At 50.6% G+C, this 15130-nt stretch overlaps 2 protein-coding genes and 1 long non-coding RNA gene across 3 annotated transcripts; 1 reads left to right on the forward strand and 2 right to left on the reverse strand.

The window, feature by feature from the left end:
• Window positions 1–128: 128 nt before the first annotated feature.
• LOC119139205 (melanoma receptor tyrosine-protein kinase-like) lies at window positions 129–9890 on the reverse strand. The gene is made up of 27 exons (XM_037279692.1): window positions 9618–9890; window positions 6650–6801; window positions 6383–6590; window positions 6191–6325; window positions 6044–6112; window positions 5844–5962; window positions 5642–5783; window positions 5445–5558; window positions 5231–5357; window positions 5036–5109; window positions 4867–4957; window positions 4591–4790; window positions 4309–4441; window positions 4152–4242; window positions 3626–3783; window positions 3494–3526; window positions 3258–3402; window positions 2980–3102; window positions 2806–2904; window positions 2183–2368; window positions 1860–2015; window positions 1693–1768; window positions 1467–1613; window positions 1285–1382; window positions 1061–1204; window positions 894–984; window positions 129–790 (listed from the first exon to the last, which is right to left on the reverse strand). The coding sequence occupies exons 1-27, from the start codon at window positions 9730–9732 to the stop codon at window positions 468–470; spliced, it is 3549 nt and encodes a 1182-aa protein (XP_037135587.1). The 5' UTR covers window positions 9733–9890; the 3' UTR covers window positions 129–467.
• Window positions 9891–10955: 1065 nt separating this feature from the next.
• On the forward strand, window positions 10956–14984 carry tmeff1b (transmembrane protein with EGF-like and two follistatin-like domains 1b). Its single transcript, XM_037279758.1, has 10 exons — window positions 10956–11520; window positions 12151–12260; window positions 12342–12471; window positions 12551–12577; window positions 12783–12879; window positions 12958–13106; window positions 13287–13334; window positions 13409–13529; window positions 13648–13809; window positions 13994–14984. Exons 1-10 carry the CDS (start codon window positions 11355–11357, stop codon window positions 14076–14078), a joined length of 1095 nt encoding a protein of 364 aa, XP_037135653.1. The 5' UTR covers window positions 10956–11354; the 3' UTR covers window positions 14079–14984.
• Window positions 11179–12154, reverse strand: LOC119139238. Its single transcript, XR_005101331.1, has 2 exons — window positions 12062–12154; window positions 11179–11977 (listed from the first exon to the last, which is right to left on the reverse strand). It is a non-coding gene; the product is annotated as an uncharacterized LOC119139238 (long non-coding RNA).
• Window positions 14985–15130: the final 146 nt, after the last annotated feature.

A 15130-nucleotide genomic window follows, 5' to 3' on the forward strand; every position in this document is an offset into this window, starting at 1 on the left:
TTTATCATAAAAACAAATTGTGAAAAAAAAATGAGATTTTGTTTGACAGTAATTATTATTCTTACATACTTGTAAGAATAATTTGAATGACGTTGCCACGCCAGTCCGTAAATAGAGGCTCAATTGCGTCGGGTTTAAAAAAGAGGACTCTTCATTGATTGAACAATTTAAAACAACACATTTCACATGTTCTTCTTTCCAAATTTAACAATAATAAATTTACATAAGTTAAAACTAAAAAGCTACACACTAAACCTACATACAAAGAGCAGTGGATGGTCAACATTCAACAAACATGTTCAAACAACATGCGGTGTGTGGCATGCAAGGTCATCAAGACTTAAATGAGTCTTCATCTTGTTTTTCTCCTTTTGTTCACTTGAGTTCTGGAATGCTCTTCTGAGATTTAAAAATTAAATAAAACTTGCGAGAGCTCATGAGTCAATATTTTGGTGTTCCAGCGCCCCCTAGCAGGTGGACGTCTGCACGGCAGTGGCCAAGCCCAGATACTCGTGGTTCTGAGCGGCCGGCACAAACAAATCGTCGGGCGGTGCCGGCCCTGGCAGGAAGTCGGCCTGGTAGTCGGGGTTGTCCAGGCTGGCGGCACGGGGAAGCGAGTTTTGTGCCGTATTCAAGTATTCAGGTCCGTGTTGGACTCGGGGGCCGGCCTTTGAGTCCTCCTGTGAGAAGGGAGCCCAGGCAGAGCCCCAAAATGCGCTGGCATCTTCATAGTTGGGGTTGTGGAAGTCTGATCTCCTGCCGGCACCACCCTCACCCTGGTTCACGTAGTCTGCGGCAAACATTTTCAGACCATATTCACTTGTCATGCATTTAGTTGAAGTCAAAGCTTTTGCAAGTTTTAGCCAAGTACATACGCGTGTGTGTGTCTTTACCGTGTCCACCGAGGTGGTCTTTGTCAAGTACATTTCCAGTGGGGTCGCTGATGTAGCGCATGGCGAGACTGTTGGCTCGCGCAGGATGAGCCTGCAGATGCAGAAAATGAGGTGTTAGAGCTGTATCACGGCGCCAAACGACCACCACCATATAGACGACTCTGTACCGCGGCGCCGCAGGGGGTCTCGCTATGGCCGCCGGGGCCTTTGAAGGGCAGCAGGTACTCCTCGGCGTCGACCATGTCGTCTGCGTCGTCCGAACTGAGCAGGCGCGAGTAGAACCTGCTGTCGGACGGGCTGGGCGGCTCGCACTGCGGGCGCGCACAAACGTAGTCAGAACAAATTCAACTTATATCCCTCTAGGCTAATGCTAATGCTACAGCTAACCTACCTGCAGTACCAGGTACCTGCTGGGATCCCGCGCCATCTTGGAAAACTCCACAATGAGTTCCCGGAAGCTGGGCCGACTGGACGGGTCGATCATCCAACCTGTGATGCACATGCTGTCATGTTCCTGCTTACCAGTGTGGCAAGTAATCGAGTAGAAGTACTTTGTTGCTGGACTTCACTTACACTTGACCATGAGCATGTAGACGTCGATGGTGCAGACGGGCGGCTGTGGCAGGCGCTCACCGCATTCCAGAAGCGCCGCCACCTCGCCGGCCGGGATGCTGTCGTATGGCTTGGACCCAAATGTCATCAGCTCCCACACGGTCACGCCTATTAGGGGCGGGGGACTTGGTTGATTGACAGCTGGGGGCATTTAAGAGGGGGAGGGGGGTGATGGAAGGCAACTCACCGTAACTCCAAACGTCACTCTTGTGCGTGTACGTCCACTGGAGGATGGACTCCAAGGCCATCCACTTGATGGGGACCTGAAGGAACAGCAAGTACCAAGTACAAAGACCAGCGAGACATCAGAGAAGCTGGTCGACCTGCTCAGGATTATAGTTTAGCATCACGCACCTTTCCTCCATCCGCGTGGTACTCTTTCTCGTCGGCCGTCAGAAGTTTGGCAAGACCGAAGTCTGTGATCTTGACGTGATTGGGCGTTTTCACCAACACGTTCCTGGCCGCCAGATCTCGATGCACCAGGTGGCGCTCTTCCAGGTAGCTCATTCCCTGCCAGAGGGAATTCCTCCGTCACCCGAGGAGGGCGGCGGCTGCGAGCGGTGAGTGCGAGCGGCGGCTGCGAGCGGTGAGTGCGAGCGGCGGCTACGACCGGCGGCTACGAGCGGCGGCTGCGAGCGGCGGCTGCGAGCGGCGGCTACGAGCGGCGGCTGGCCTACCTTGGCGATCTGGACGCACCAGTTGAGCAGCCACTGTGCGCCCACGTGTTCCCGGTGCTGCCGCACATAGTCCAGCAAGCAGCCGTACGCCATCAGCTGCGTCACCAGCTGCACAGACGACGTCAGGCAGATTCCCAACAGGCGGCACACATGGGGGTGGTCCACGCTGGCCATCACGTACGCCTCCTGCCGGCCAAACCGCCACGTTAGACACTCACGTTCGCATGCTAGGTGCCTACCGATTTACATCTTTGAACGTGTGGTGTGTCATTTAACAAAGTAGAAGAGCGAGACGGAACAATGGCGGTCATTTCCATTTCAACAGGTTAAGTTGATTCTTAAGTTGACTGGGTGGAATTTCAGACCCGCTGCTTGGTTACAGTTCATTTGATGCTACCAATGCGCAAGTTATTGATACACACGTGATTAAATGACCAACATACAGTAGTTAATTTCCCCGAGATACCACAAGATGGCGCCAAAGCAATATCTGTATATTACACACGGGAGAGAAAAAAAAGACAAGGATGACAAAGATCCACCGACCCCTGCTGACTGGCTCATGGTATCATAGACTTTATCAAGTACATATGAGGAAGAAGACAAAAAAAACAAAGGCTTACATCCAGGATTTCCTTGTTGGCTTTTGGGGATGTAGCCTCTCTGAGAACTTTAATGGCAACTGGGATCTTCACGTCCTCGCCGTCAGGGATCCATAGTCCCTGAAAGACAACAACGCTCGCTGACGCTCACTGGCAATACGCAAAGTGCTAACCTGCAAAGTGTCCACGTCTTACTTTGAAGACGGTTCCGAAGGCTCCAGAGCCCAGAACCCGGATCTTCTTAAGCTCCGTCTCCTTCAGCATCCTCAGCAGAGCCTGGTTAGGGGCCTGGCCGCTGGGGGTCAGTGGCTCCACTAGCTGCACACACACATTACAGCATTTTAGTGCCATTTGAAATTATGATTTTATTTTTTTTCTTTGGTGCCAACTTGTGGCGTCTTTATGTCGAGTGGAAGAGTTTCATCCGGATAAAAGTAGTGCTCTGTCATCATCTTACGGCACTGCCAAAGTACCTCTCTCTCCTGCAGGAGGCGCCGCATGGTCCTCCTCCTCTTTATTTGGCGTCGCCGCAGCAAGACGAAGACGACCAATGATAAGATGACGACGAGCAGGAGCCCACTGACCACGCCCACTGCCAGCGTGGAGTGCCTGGCAGCGCTGATGGAGGACACAACACTGAACACTTGAAATTTTTCCACGAGGCACAAATGCCGCAGGCGTGTCGAACATCATGTGGTCACCACGTTACCCGGAGCATCCCGACAATCCTGGCCCCGTGCACCTGCGCACAAACACAGAGGCCCGCAAAACGTCATTTCATTTGTGATTCTGTCCAAGCACTTTTGGAAAATGCCTTCCAAAAAGTTCTCCCTCTGATTACCCCTCAGAGCAGTTCTGGTGACACGACTGGCAGCGGGCTTGGGCGTCAGCGTATTTCCAGATGGTGATGTCGCCGTCTCCCATCACGTTGTGAGGGCAGCGCGGCACGCAGTGGGGGCCATCTTGGACGTGAGCGCACTGGGAACATTGGTCGGGACCCTGCTTACACATCAGATGAAAATATTGCCTCCCAGTTAGCAAAAAGAAAAGGCAGAAATTTTATTTAGAACTGACATTATTTGTGAAAAAATATACATTTTTGAAAAAATATATTTTTTTAAATTACCCATTTTTAATTTAAAAAAATATTTTTTTTCTCCAAAGCTTTTCTGGATTTTTGGGGTTATAGTCTCCAAGTAAATAAGAAAAAAGGCAGAATTTTTATTCAGAACTAACACATTATTAATATATATATATATATATATTTTTTAAAATACCCCTTTTTAATTAAAAGAAAAAATATTCTCAAAGCTTTTCTGGATTTTATGGGGGAAAATCTAGCACAAGGTGAAGAGTGTGTGTGTGACCTGTCCGTGGCAGGTGGGCGCGCCCTGGGTGGGGAGACACTCGGGGTGACATTCCACACAGCTTCCGTTCAGCGCCAGCTCCCTGGGCTCCCTGCGGACACACGGTCGCGTAAGCGTCGGTTTGACGGATGGCGGCGGGGGTGAAGGGGCGTCCTACCCCTGCAGCAGGTTGCATGAGGCCACACAGCGCCCCCTACGCTCAAAATGCCGGCATGCCATGCACATGGTGGGGCCGGGCCCCCAGCAGCCTTCTTGGGAGCACTCTGGGTCGCACGTGTGGTTCTGTTCTTCTGCATGACAAGACAAGGATGCTCGATTAGTCAAGGCCAGACTCATTCCTTCCTTCCTTCCTTCGCCGCCGTTTCCACCGGGCCTCTTTGCCCATCGCTGATTTTTAGATAGCGGAGTCGTCAGCGAAATGAGGGGAACATGAACTCACGGCAGAGTTGCGGCGACGCCACATTCCTCACGGTGACCATTTGGTCTGGAGATCGGAAGAGGCGAGTCCACTGGTCGCTGCGTGTGTAGCAGAGCTGAGGGTTGTCCTTGAGCGTCACCTTTCCGGCGCTGACCTCCTTCAGGGAGCGCAGACCCAGCCAGCGGAGGTTGTGGGCCCTCACCACGGCCAAGCTGTGTTGCCTGAGGACACACACGATGACAAAAACAGGCGTTGGCCGAGTTGCCACTTGCCGTCTCGGCCGCGCTGGCTGCTTACGCTCGTGTGGTTCTGCCGCGGATGATCTCCAGGTTCTCGAAGACGGCGAGAGACGTCAGGTTCTCAGGCCACGCCTGGATCAGCAAAAATCCTGCAAAGGTCCAGCGACCATGCTAACGTGCTTTGGCAAACAAAGCAGTGAGGCGGCCCAATCGGGCTTTTCAGCTACCTGTGATTTCCTTGACAGTCCGGAAGTATTCCAGCTTGGCCGGGTCCATTGGCGGGATCTTGTAGTGGGCGTCTCTGCGGGGACCAATCAGAAAGCATTAAAAAGCATAACAATGGGGGACTGAAACCTAAGCAAAGCAAGCAAATGCTAACAGCTAATGCTAACGGATACGCCACTATGTTGCCGCCAACGGACCCGGTGAAGGAGGTCTCGATGAGGAAGATGTCACCATTGATCTTGGTGCAGTTCTGAAAGAACTCGATGTTGGAGGCGTTGATGGCAATGGTGTTGACCAGAGCGCCCACGCCCACGCCGTCGCAAGCTGCACGGCACAAGAGCGCATACACAACGTGGATGTGTGGCGAGAGGGCCCGCTCATATTCTTGCTTTTTTTTTATGCTTTTGCTACCTTTGGGACAAGCTCCCTCACAGGTGCGGCATCGCTGGACGCCGTCGTCGTCCACCTCGAACATGCCGGCGCCACACGTGCGCACGCACGAACCTCCCGTCACCACGTAGTTGCCTGCGCGCGTGCACACACACAGAAACACACATTCGTGTGGCAAAGTGTAGGTGTCCACGGGCGTGCCGGCACACAAGTCTTACGCGGACAGGCCTTGACGCAGGTGGCGCCATAGGTGAACTTAGCATTGGGGTTGTTGACGACTTGATGTGTCTTGAGGTCGTAGAGCTTCTCGGGGGGGCAGGCGTCTTTGCAGGTGCCGTCGTCGTTAAATAGCCGGCAGGCCTGAAAGCAAAAGCGTCGTCAAGCTAGCATGGCTAGCAGCGGTGGCGCCTCAACACTGACCAGGCAGTCGGTGGCCCGTGGGCCACTGCAGCCCGCCGCGCAGTGTTCGTTGCAGCAGTCGCTGGGTTTGGGCCCGCGGCACCTTCGACTGCACTGCTCGGCGCACGACAACTTGGTGACTGCGGACCGAGATCATCGACAACTTCAATAAGTCCACCTTGGAAAATGCAGGGATGTTCAAAGTGTGTGAAACCCTTTACATATCTGGCAGTGTTCCGGTCCGGCCGCCCAGCATGAGCCGTTGATGCACGAGGGATGGCAAGGCTCACCTGCACAAAAGGCGGAATCAGACACAAAGGCGGAGAGAAAGAAGAGCAAGCGGCGGCGTCACGTAGTCGCATGCGTACATTTGCGCGCAAAGTCGTCCTTCTTGAAAAGCATGCTGGGATTGCTGCTTTTGTCCACCACATCCCACCACTGGATGGAGTCCATGTTGCACAGCAAGGGATTATGGCTCACCTTCACTCCTCCTTGAAGGATCTCTGAAGCACAAAAAGCATTCAGAGAAATGCCAGAAGCCTCCAGAATCGGGATCTCACCGGTCAAGTTGCTGAGCTGCAGCTGCGCCAGCCCGCCCGTGAAGTTCAGCGCACCGGCCGAGTGGTTGCGGTTGTAGTTGGACATGACCAGCAGGGCGTACTTGCCCTCGTACAAGTTCTGACCTCGGATCAGCTTCAGGTTGTGTAGCGGGACGGTGCGGGCCTCGTTCATGGCCACCAGCACGTAGCCGCCCACTTCCTGGATGGACTGAAGACAAGCCGCTTGAAGGAAAAGTCTCGGCGGGCGAGTCCGACGGTGCCGCCTACCTGCAGGAAGGAGAGGTTCTGGTGGTCCAGGGTGTACGTCACCTCCAGGTTGTCCAGGACCACCGAGCAGTTGCTGTACATGCGCACCATGTTGTCATAGTGGTTCTCGCGCGTGCCCAGCAACGTTAGCTGGTTGCTCATCCCCTGACACACTGACACACACAGACACACAAATGAGATAGCAGAAGGTGCAAGAATCAACCACCGGATCTGCTTTTGCTGACATTTTTGTTCCCTGCTGTGCCTCGATATTTTTCTCATAGGAAATAGATATACCGAGGTTGGTCGGCCTAAACTTTCAAGTCATGTGATGTGTAGCCATGAGTGTACGACTACGTGAGAAGACAAGGAAGTTGTTTGGTTGCTGCGTGGCTGGTGGAGCGTAAGGAATGAAATCTTTCTGGATCTTGCTCGCCTCGGATCCTCAAAGAAGACACACCCCCTCGATGACACGTCGCAAAGAAGAAGACACCTCTCAAATATTTTTCGAGAAGAAGCGCGCAAAATACACATTGTGGTTCTGTGGAATTGATCGGCTGACATTAGGTCAAGGTTTGACAAACACACGTGTGGAGGTACGCAAACATACACGCACACGCAAAGACATGAACAGAATCACGCACACGCATACAGGCAAATGATACACACTCGTAAACAATCACACACACACACTTGTGCAGGTCTTGTGAAAAATCTCCTTCAGTCTTCTATTTGCTGTTCAGCTCAACGCTAATGCTAAATGCTAACACTTTCACAAAACAGACAATGCACACACAGCCCCGAAATTCTGCATGAACGCCGCAGTCATGACAACAAGTCCTTTAGGAATGTGTGTGCGCTCACAATTAGCGGTAACGACGCGCTAGTCACTGCTGTCAACAAACTGTCAGTGTCCACTCATGACTAACATTCAGGCCACCTCAACTTTGCCGGTCATACCACCTGATGACATCATCAAATCTGATTCTGTGCGTGTGTTGAGGTTGATAGTGTTTTGCATTGTTAGCATTAAGCTAAGCGACCTTTCCTCGTGTCCTAAGTATTCTCTGTGCTTACTGTTTAGTTTTCAAAAAAACCTTCAGCTGGGAGAGGCAAGCTTGACGAAAGTAAGTTGAGTTGTCTTTGCTGACCTTGCCTGCAGCTAAACCATCAAAGGCCATTAAATCAAATTCAAGTTCATCGACTGACACTGTTTGACTAAAGTGCTGTCATTGACTTATCGAACACACTTAAAGCGGATCACAGGTCACATGCGCACTTGATGTCACAAAAACAACAACACAACGGCCTTGTGTGTTAATCTCTCACATGCGCGTGCGCGTGCACATGCACACACATACACACACACATGCGTGTGAGGAATGTGTCAGCCAGCTGAAAACATTCACCAGCTTGATTCCCACCCAAACTCACACATACGCACACGCACACACAAGCACACACACGCACACACACACACACTTGTGAACACCCAACAAGCGTGTTCCTGTAGACGAGTCAACTACTCCGTGTTAGCATGCTAACCATTAAATTGCACATTGAGGATGCTCGCAGGCAAGCTAACATTTAGCACGCATGTGCAAGTAACTCTGATGAAGCGCACACTTTGTTCACTTTCGCAATATCGCACTAGTTCCAACATGTTCCGCAAAACACACACGTATGTGCGCACGCGCGCAGAAAGTGTCGGCACTTGTCAGTGAGAGTCGTCGCTCAAGCTCGCTGTCTGTGCTGTGATGTAAGGGTTTTTACCTTAACACACACACACCCACACACACACGAGAAAGAAAGTTTGACACATAAACACAACACACACATGCATGATGTTTTTCTATTTTTTGCATCTTTGCCATTTTGCCGCCTTTTTACTGTGGCCACGTCCTACTTCTTGGGTGACCTGTGTTTAAGAGTTGACATTGTGACCTTTGACCTGCGCGCCGACAGGTTGAACATGTTTAATCCCGACAACGTGCACTGACCTCCACATTCCCAGGATTCCAAAACCAACAATCCCGCAGGCTGCGAGCACGGCTGCCAAGTGCTCGCTCACCTGCCGGCGCACGAGTCAACCACACTTAAGTCCGTGTCGCCATGGTTACCCTGTGACTCGGACTATGTCTTTCCATTCTCACTCACAAGTAGACACAATAGTTATTTACACACACGGATGGGCACAGACAAAACCCCCATACAAGCGGACCCACACAAACATGCACACACACGCAAACACGCGATTCCACATAAACACACATTGTCTATCGATTTAAACACATGCACTCGCACACACACGGAGCCAAGGTCATTCCCAGCCAGCGGAAGCTTCTCAAGGCTTCTAAGAAAACGCTTGTGATTTTCATCTCGGTTCATCCAACATGTTAGCTTCCATCATCTACACTGTCAAATGATGAAGCAACTGGTCGCCGGCCAACGTCAAGACATATGTAGATGAGGAATAGACTGGTCGCCATTCCTTTAGTCAGGCATTTTATTTGTTGGTGGTTGTTCTCGTATGTCAAGGCATTTGGGCTGCTTATGTGTGGAATGTTGACTTGTGAATTATATACAACAAAAATCGTTATATTGGAATATATATCTAATTGTTTGTTATACTTTTTAGGGGGGTAATGTATTGAAATTACTTGTGGTAGCAGCAATATCGGTATCAGTGACGACTCAAGATTTAAATACTCGTACTGGTGTCGGTCCGGGAAAAAAGTGGTATCGAACGCCCCGATACTTATGCTCGCTCACGCAATCGGCTGAAGTGAGCGTGATGTGATTTTTGACAAAGTTCCAAAAATTCTTCATCATGACCGACAGATGGTTTTCAAATAGGCCACCTCACTCACTGTACTGGATGATGACGTCAATGGTGTCAAAGTAGTCGCTGAACTTGTCAAACCCGTGCATGTAACGCGGGAATTGAGTAACGTAAGGTAACGAGAGGTTAGTTTGCCGGTCGTCGTACCTTTCCTGTCGGTTGGCGTGCAGAGCGCGTCCGGCATCAAAACCACAACAAGAACCAAATGAATAAAAAGACGAAGGCGAGCGAGAAGCAAACAGTCCACCGCGCCTCGGCACATCTTCACGTGCACTTGCGCGCCTCCACTTCCGCTAAAAGCCTGGTGAAGACCCGCACCACCATCAACTTGGACCGGTACCTCCACCGTGCACCATAACGAGACGACGACCAGCCAGGAAGAACTTCTTGTCTGACACAAACCACGTTGTGACAACCTGCGCGCGCGCGCACACACACACCTCTCCCCCGCCCTCTCGCTCATTTTCTCACAGTTCGCTCGGCTCCGTGATTTGATTGACAGCTGGCATGCTTTCAAAAGTAGAAAGTCATTGAAAGCACTGACTGGAAACTGTTTGTGTTTTCACGGGGTCGCCATGCTTTACCGGATTTATCATCATAACGTTGACCCATTTCTTTTTCATTGCTTTGACACATTTCTTTTCTTGTGTGCGAGCAAACTAATAGTTCCGTGGTTTGTGAAGAAAAAGAGGGAAGGAGAGGAAGATGAAGGCGATGACGATGAGGGAGTAGACTAATGAGCCCTGCCGGCTTTATCATAAGAACGTTTGCATGAAATTTGATAATCTTCCCGTGCACCTACCTTCCTCGGGGCAAATTGTGTGTGCGCGGATCAATGCTGTCAATGGTGGGAAAGCTGAATATCCTGAGGCGTCTTTGACTGTTTGTTGTGTGAAAAGTACTCATTTAAACGCAAACGATCAATAAAGTTTGCAAAACACATTTGCGAACCTTTTTCCCAGCTTCTTTGAAGCAACGGATGATTATGATCTTTTTTTAACTAATCATGACAATAGCAGTCAAATGAGAACCGTGCTGCAAATGATAACGACTATCAGCGTAAATTCGACGCTGGTTATTGAACATTGCGTTTGACAATTGGAGTCAAATGAATGCGTTGAAGGAGCGCTCTCTGCCGGTTAACTGAATAACAACACGCGGAAGTTTTATTATTTTCATTACCAAGCTAGGTGCATTCATTCTTATTAAAAAATCATTTTAGCAATTATGTCATTTTATTTGGGAAATTCTATATATGTAAGCAAAACAAGTTGGCTTGCAACCTTCAACTTGGTTGAATGCCTGGATACGAAAAGAATAGCAACTCTGGTGATAGTTTTGTAATGCTATTACGTAGATCTAAATTTATTTATACGGTATTGTTTGTTGTGCGTCGTCGAGACGTGACGTAAGCACGGGACACCGAGCACGGCAACGTAGTGACGTCACCAAGCGGTCTGTCTCTCGGGGAATAATGGGCGGGGTCTTGCGCTGGTCACGTGACAGAGCCGGCCCTTTGTTGATGAGCTTCGTTCGTGGAAGAAGAACGACGACCACGAGAAGATCTCAAAAGAATAAAACTTGAAACCGCTCGGAAGAGCGCAAGAAGAGCAAGACGGAGAAGCAGCAGAAGCCGAAGCTCGTTTGGATGTTTGGCCTTGTGGGGGATGGAGGCGCAGTACGGGCTGTGAGGGGGTCGCCGTGCGTCTGCGTGGGGGTCGCCGCCGTTCGCCGCGGGCTCCGCTTTGTGCTACCTTCCTCCTCCTGCTCCTCCTCGTCGGCGATATGAGGCGCTGAAGGCCATCTTTGCGCTTCTCGTGCGGCTTTGGAGACAAAAGCGTGTGATTTTCCTGCTCTTCTGACATCATCCCGTGCTCTTCCATCATGGCTCTTGTGGCCTCCACCGCTTCGTTTTCATCATCATCGTCCTTCCTGCTACTACTCCTTCTGCTGCGCCTTACCTCCGCCACGAGCGCAACTGCTCGAGGAGGAGGAGGAGGAGGAAGCGCCACGCTCGAATGTGGACCGGGAAAGAACGCCGAGTGTCCAGGTGACACGCGCACGCGAACACGCAAACACAGCTTCGCTCATGCACGCGCACACATGATTAGGAAACGCCAACTCAGCAGGGGTCACCTATGTTTGCGTCGTCATGACGACCATGAATATTGAAGGTCAGCCGTGTTGTTTTCATCTTGAACTGGGATGCTATTTTCAAGATAATTACAAGCTCCGCATGTAGGGCGGGGCATCGCTTGCCTGCGCGTGTGTACCCGAGAGTGTGTGTGCGTGTGTGTGTGTGTGTGTGTGTGTGTGTGTGTGTGTGTGTGTGTGTGTGACGTGAGGTCAATTCCTAAGAATGGCTCCAGTTTTTTTTTCTCTCCAGGGGTGTTTGACTGATACATGGGGTGCTCAGTGAATATGTGGAAATATGTGAGCGTGCGTGTTACTCACGTGGCTTCATGCAAATGTTGAGGAGACACGCCCGTGGTGGTGGGAATGTCCATCTGAAATTGGGACAAGATGACTTGTTTAACTGTCAGATGACAAGAAAATGAAAACTAAAACAAATTCAAAAGACACTCACTCACTTCCTGTGTGGGCGTGGCCTTCATTTGTAATGAGGTCACGAGTCCACCTGGAAGGAGCGGTTGCCGTTTGACGCCTTTTCTTTCGGCAGACGCGTCAGTGAAGAAGAGCGATCTCCGCGTGTGCGACGCGGGCACGTGTCGTTTTGGCGGGACTTGCCGCGAGAACGGCGCCGACATCAAGTGCGTGTGTCACTTCCACGTATGTGCGACCACCCGCCCGCCACACTTTGCTTATTTGGCCGCGCAAACGAGCGAGTGCCCGTCTGGTGTCGTCTTTCAGTGCCACAAGAAGTTCGTCCCCGTCTGCGCTTCCAACGGCGACACGTACCAGAACGAGTGCTTCCTGCGACGAGCCGCCTGCAAGAAGCAGCGAGCCATCAGCATTGTGTCCGAGGGAGCCTGTTACCACGGTAACACACACACACACGATCCATGTTAATGCATGTGTTCATAATGATGTCTTACTGTTTGCTTCCGTCCGACTGGCAGATGGCTCTTCAGGATCTGGAGATGGAGGTACACACAAACACACACGCACACGCACACACACAAAATGTCCTCATCAGACACGACTACACAATATTTCACACTCTTGTTTACACACATTGTGTGTGAGAGTCTTCACATCTCCTCCACACGCTTACGACTTGTGTGTTTGTGGTTGTGTGTGTGTGTGCATGCGTGTCTGTGTTTGTGTGTGTGTGTGTGCACACCTGTGTAGATGATGAAGGTTCTGGCGGCAGCCGCGGCAAAAAATCGTCCAAATGTGGAAATTGCAAGTTTGGTGCTGAGTGTGATGAAGACTCTGAGGACACGCTGTAAGTGCACGCGCAGACACACACACACACACACACACACACCTTTGAAATGACCGCTTGACGTGTGTGTGCGCACAGCTGCATGTGTAACATCGTGTGTAACGGCCACAACGACAACCCGGTTTGCGGCGGCGACGGCGTGACGTACGACACGCCCTGTCACGTACGCGAGGCGTCCTGCCTCAAACAGATGAAGATCGACATCCGCCACGTGGGACGTTGCCAAGGTAACGGCCCACTCAACAGACACTGTGTGTGTCTTGTGTACAGAATCCGTGCAAGTGTCAGTGTGTGTGTGCAAATCAAAGAGGAAGAAAAACTTGAGCTCACCTCCCCACATTGGTGGACAAGATGGTTTGCGTGTCCCGTAAGCTTCATGGTCTCACTTTTCCTCTCATGCCTTTCAGACAAAAGCAGGAAGGACGACGGCGTCAAGATGAAACCGGACGTCTTTGGTACAAAATCCTACCGCTTTGTTTGCGTTTGTTTTGTCGTCATCGTCGTCAAGTTGCTCTTCTTGTTGCTGCAGGTGTTGCCAAGTCTGGTGAGGGAGAAGGTTTTGCGGAAGGCTCCGCCCCCTGCCCACCAGACCACGCCCTTATTTGCATACACGGCCAATGTGAGATGAGGAGCAACCAGGCAACATGCAGGTAAGGCGCGCCGCCACATTTGTAATACACGCTCACGTCTATTCGGCAACACGTCCCACACGTGACCTCCACGCAAATGTCTGCCACGAGGCACACTCACATTTCACACGCATTTCAGGTGCTCGGCGTCGTACGGTGGCCCTCATTGCAACCAGCTGGTGGACTTCAACATCCTGTACGTGGTCCCTAGTGGCCAGAAGCTGCATTACGTCCTGATCGCCGGCATCATCGGCGCCGTTCAGATCGCCATAATCGTGGCCCTCGTCATGTGCTTCACCAGGCACGTACTCCGACACTGTCATATTGCGTCTACAAGTTCCGTTCGGGTTCAATCCATTGCTTGAAGGGTTAAAGCACCACAACGTGGATGCTAATTAGCATTAAGCTAAGTGTTCATATGAAGAGAAGGCCCATCTAGCATGTAGCCTTTGGCTTAACGTGGGCTTTGCGTGTTTGTCCTGCAGGAGGTGCAACAAGGCCAAGCGAGGGCGGAGGCAGAAGCAACATTTGGCTCACTTCCAATCTGGAACATCGTCCAGGATGATGTAGCCTAGCCTAGCGTAGCCTTGCGACCGCTGGTTGGCTGGCTGCTTTTTTCCACTTGATCCACTTTTTTCACAGACACTTTTGATAAATCCACATGTGGTGCCTCTTTTCGTTCCTCATCAGATACTTTAAACTCCTGAGGGAGTCTTAGTTTGGGGGCAGGGGGAAATTCTCTTTTATTTGTATTATAATTATTTTTTAAATCTTTTTTTAATATTCTTTCGTTGTTGATTTTGCTTCTGGACGCGTTTGTGTCCTCCGTTGCTGAATTTCTTCTGAGAGGCAAGTGCAGACGAGCTCAGACTCTGGAATGCGCCAATGAGCTTTTTTGTTTTCTGGTTAGCTCGGACGCTAACGCCTCTTAGCTTTTGTTTACATTTTTGAATGAAATGGCACATTTTGGGGAATCTTATTTAAAATGTTTGTAGCTCACATTATGGACCTTTTTCAAACTTAACGTAAGCCTTTTTTCTCCACACATTTGACTTCACAAGTCTGGACGGTTGCCAAAAGGCACCACGAGGCACTTGAGCGCACGTGATGCTGTTGGCGTCCTCCAGAGGGCGCGCTCATCTCAACTTGTCCTGTCACACGACAAGCAAAATGCTTTGTTTTTTCTACTCTTCAGGTCCAAAGCAACGAGTTTCCGGAAAATCCATTCCAATGTTTGTTTTCTTGACCTTTTGTTAAACTGGGACAAAGATTTTTCATCCACCTTTTTTTTCTTTTTGAAATATCCAATGTCTGTAGCAAGTGTCCATGTTGCTCGTTTTTTATGTGTTAGATGAGGCGGCCACCAGTGGTTCCGGTCCCAGTCTCGGTTCCGCTTGCGGCTGCGCCGTAGTTGTTGCATGCTGCTGTCAACTGTCACTGTGCTTGTTGTAGAAGTAAATCACCATGGTAACTGATCAACATGTGCTTTGATTGGTCGCTGAATTGATGGGTGCCTACCCCTCTGGGCTACAGAAGAGAGTGACGCAGCGCTCCTAGCAGGCCAAGGATGGGGGGGCAAGGGTAATTTTAGGTGTCAGCTGGTGTGGGAAGTCCCCCCCCCC

Source organism: Syngnathus acus, chromosome 20, assembly GCF_901709675.1.
Source record: "Syngnathus acus chromosome 20, fSynAcu1.2, whole genome shotgun sequence".
NCBI classification, from domain to species: Eukaryota; Metazoa; Chordata; class Actinopteri; order Syngnathiformes; family Syngnathidae; genus Syngnathus; species Syngnathus acus.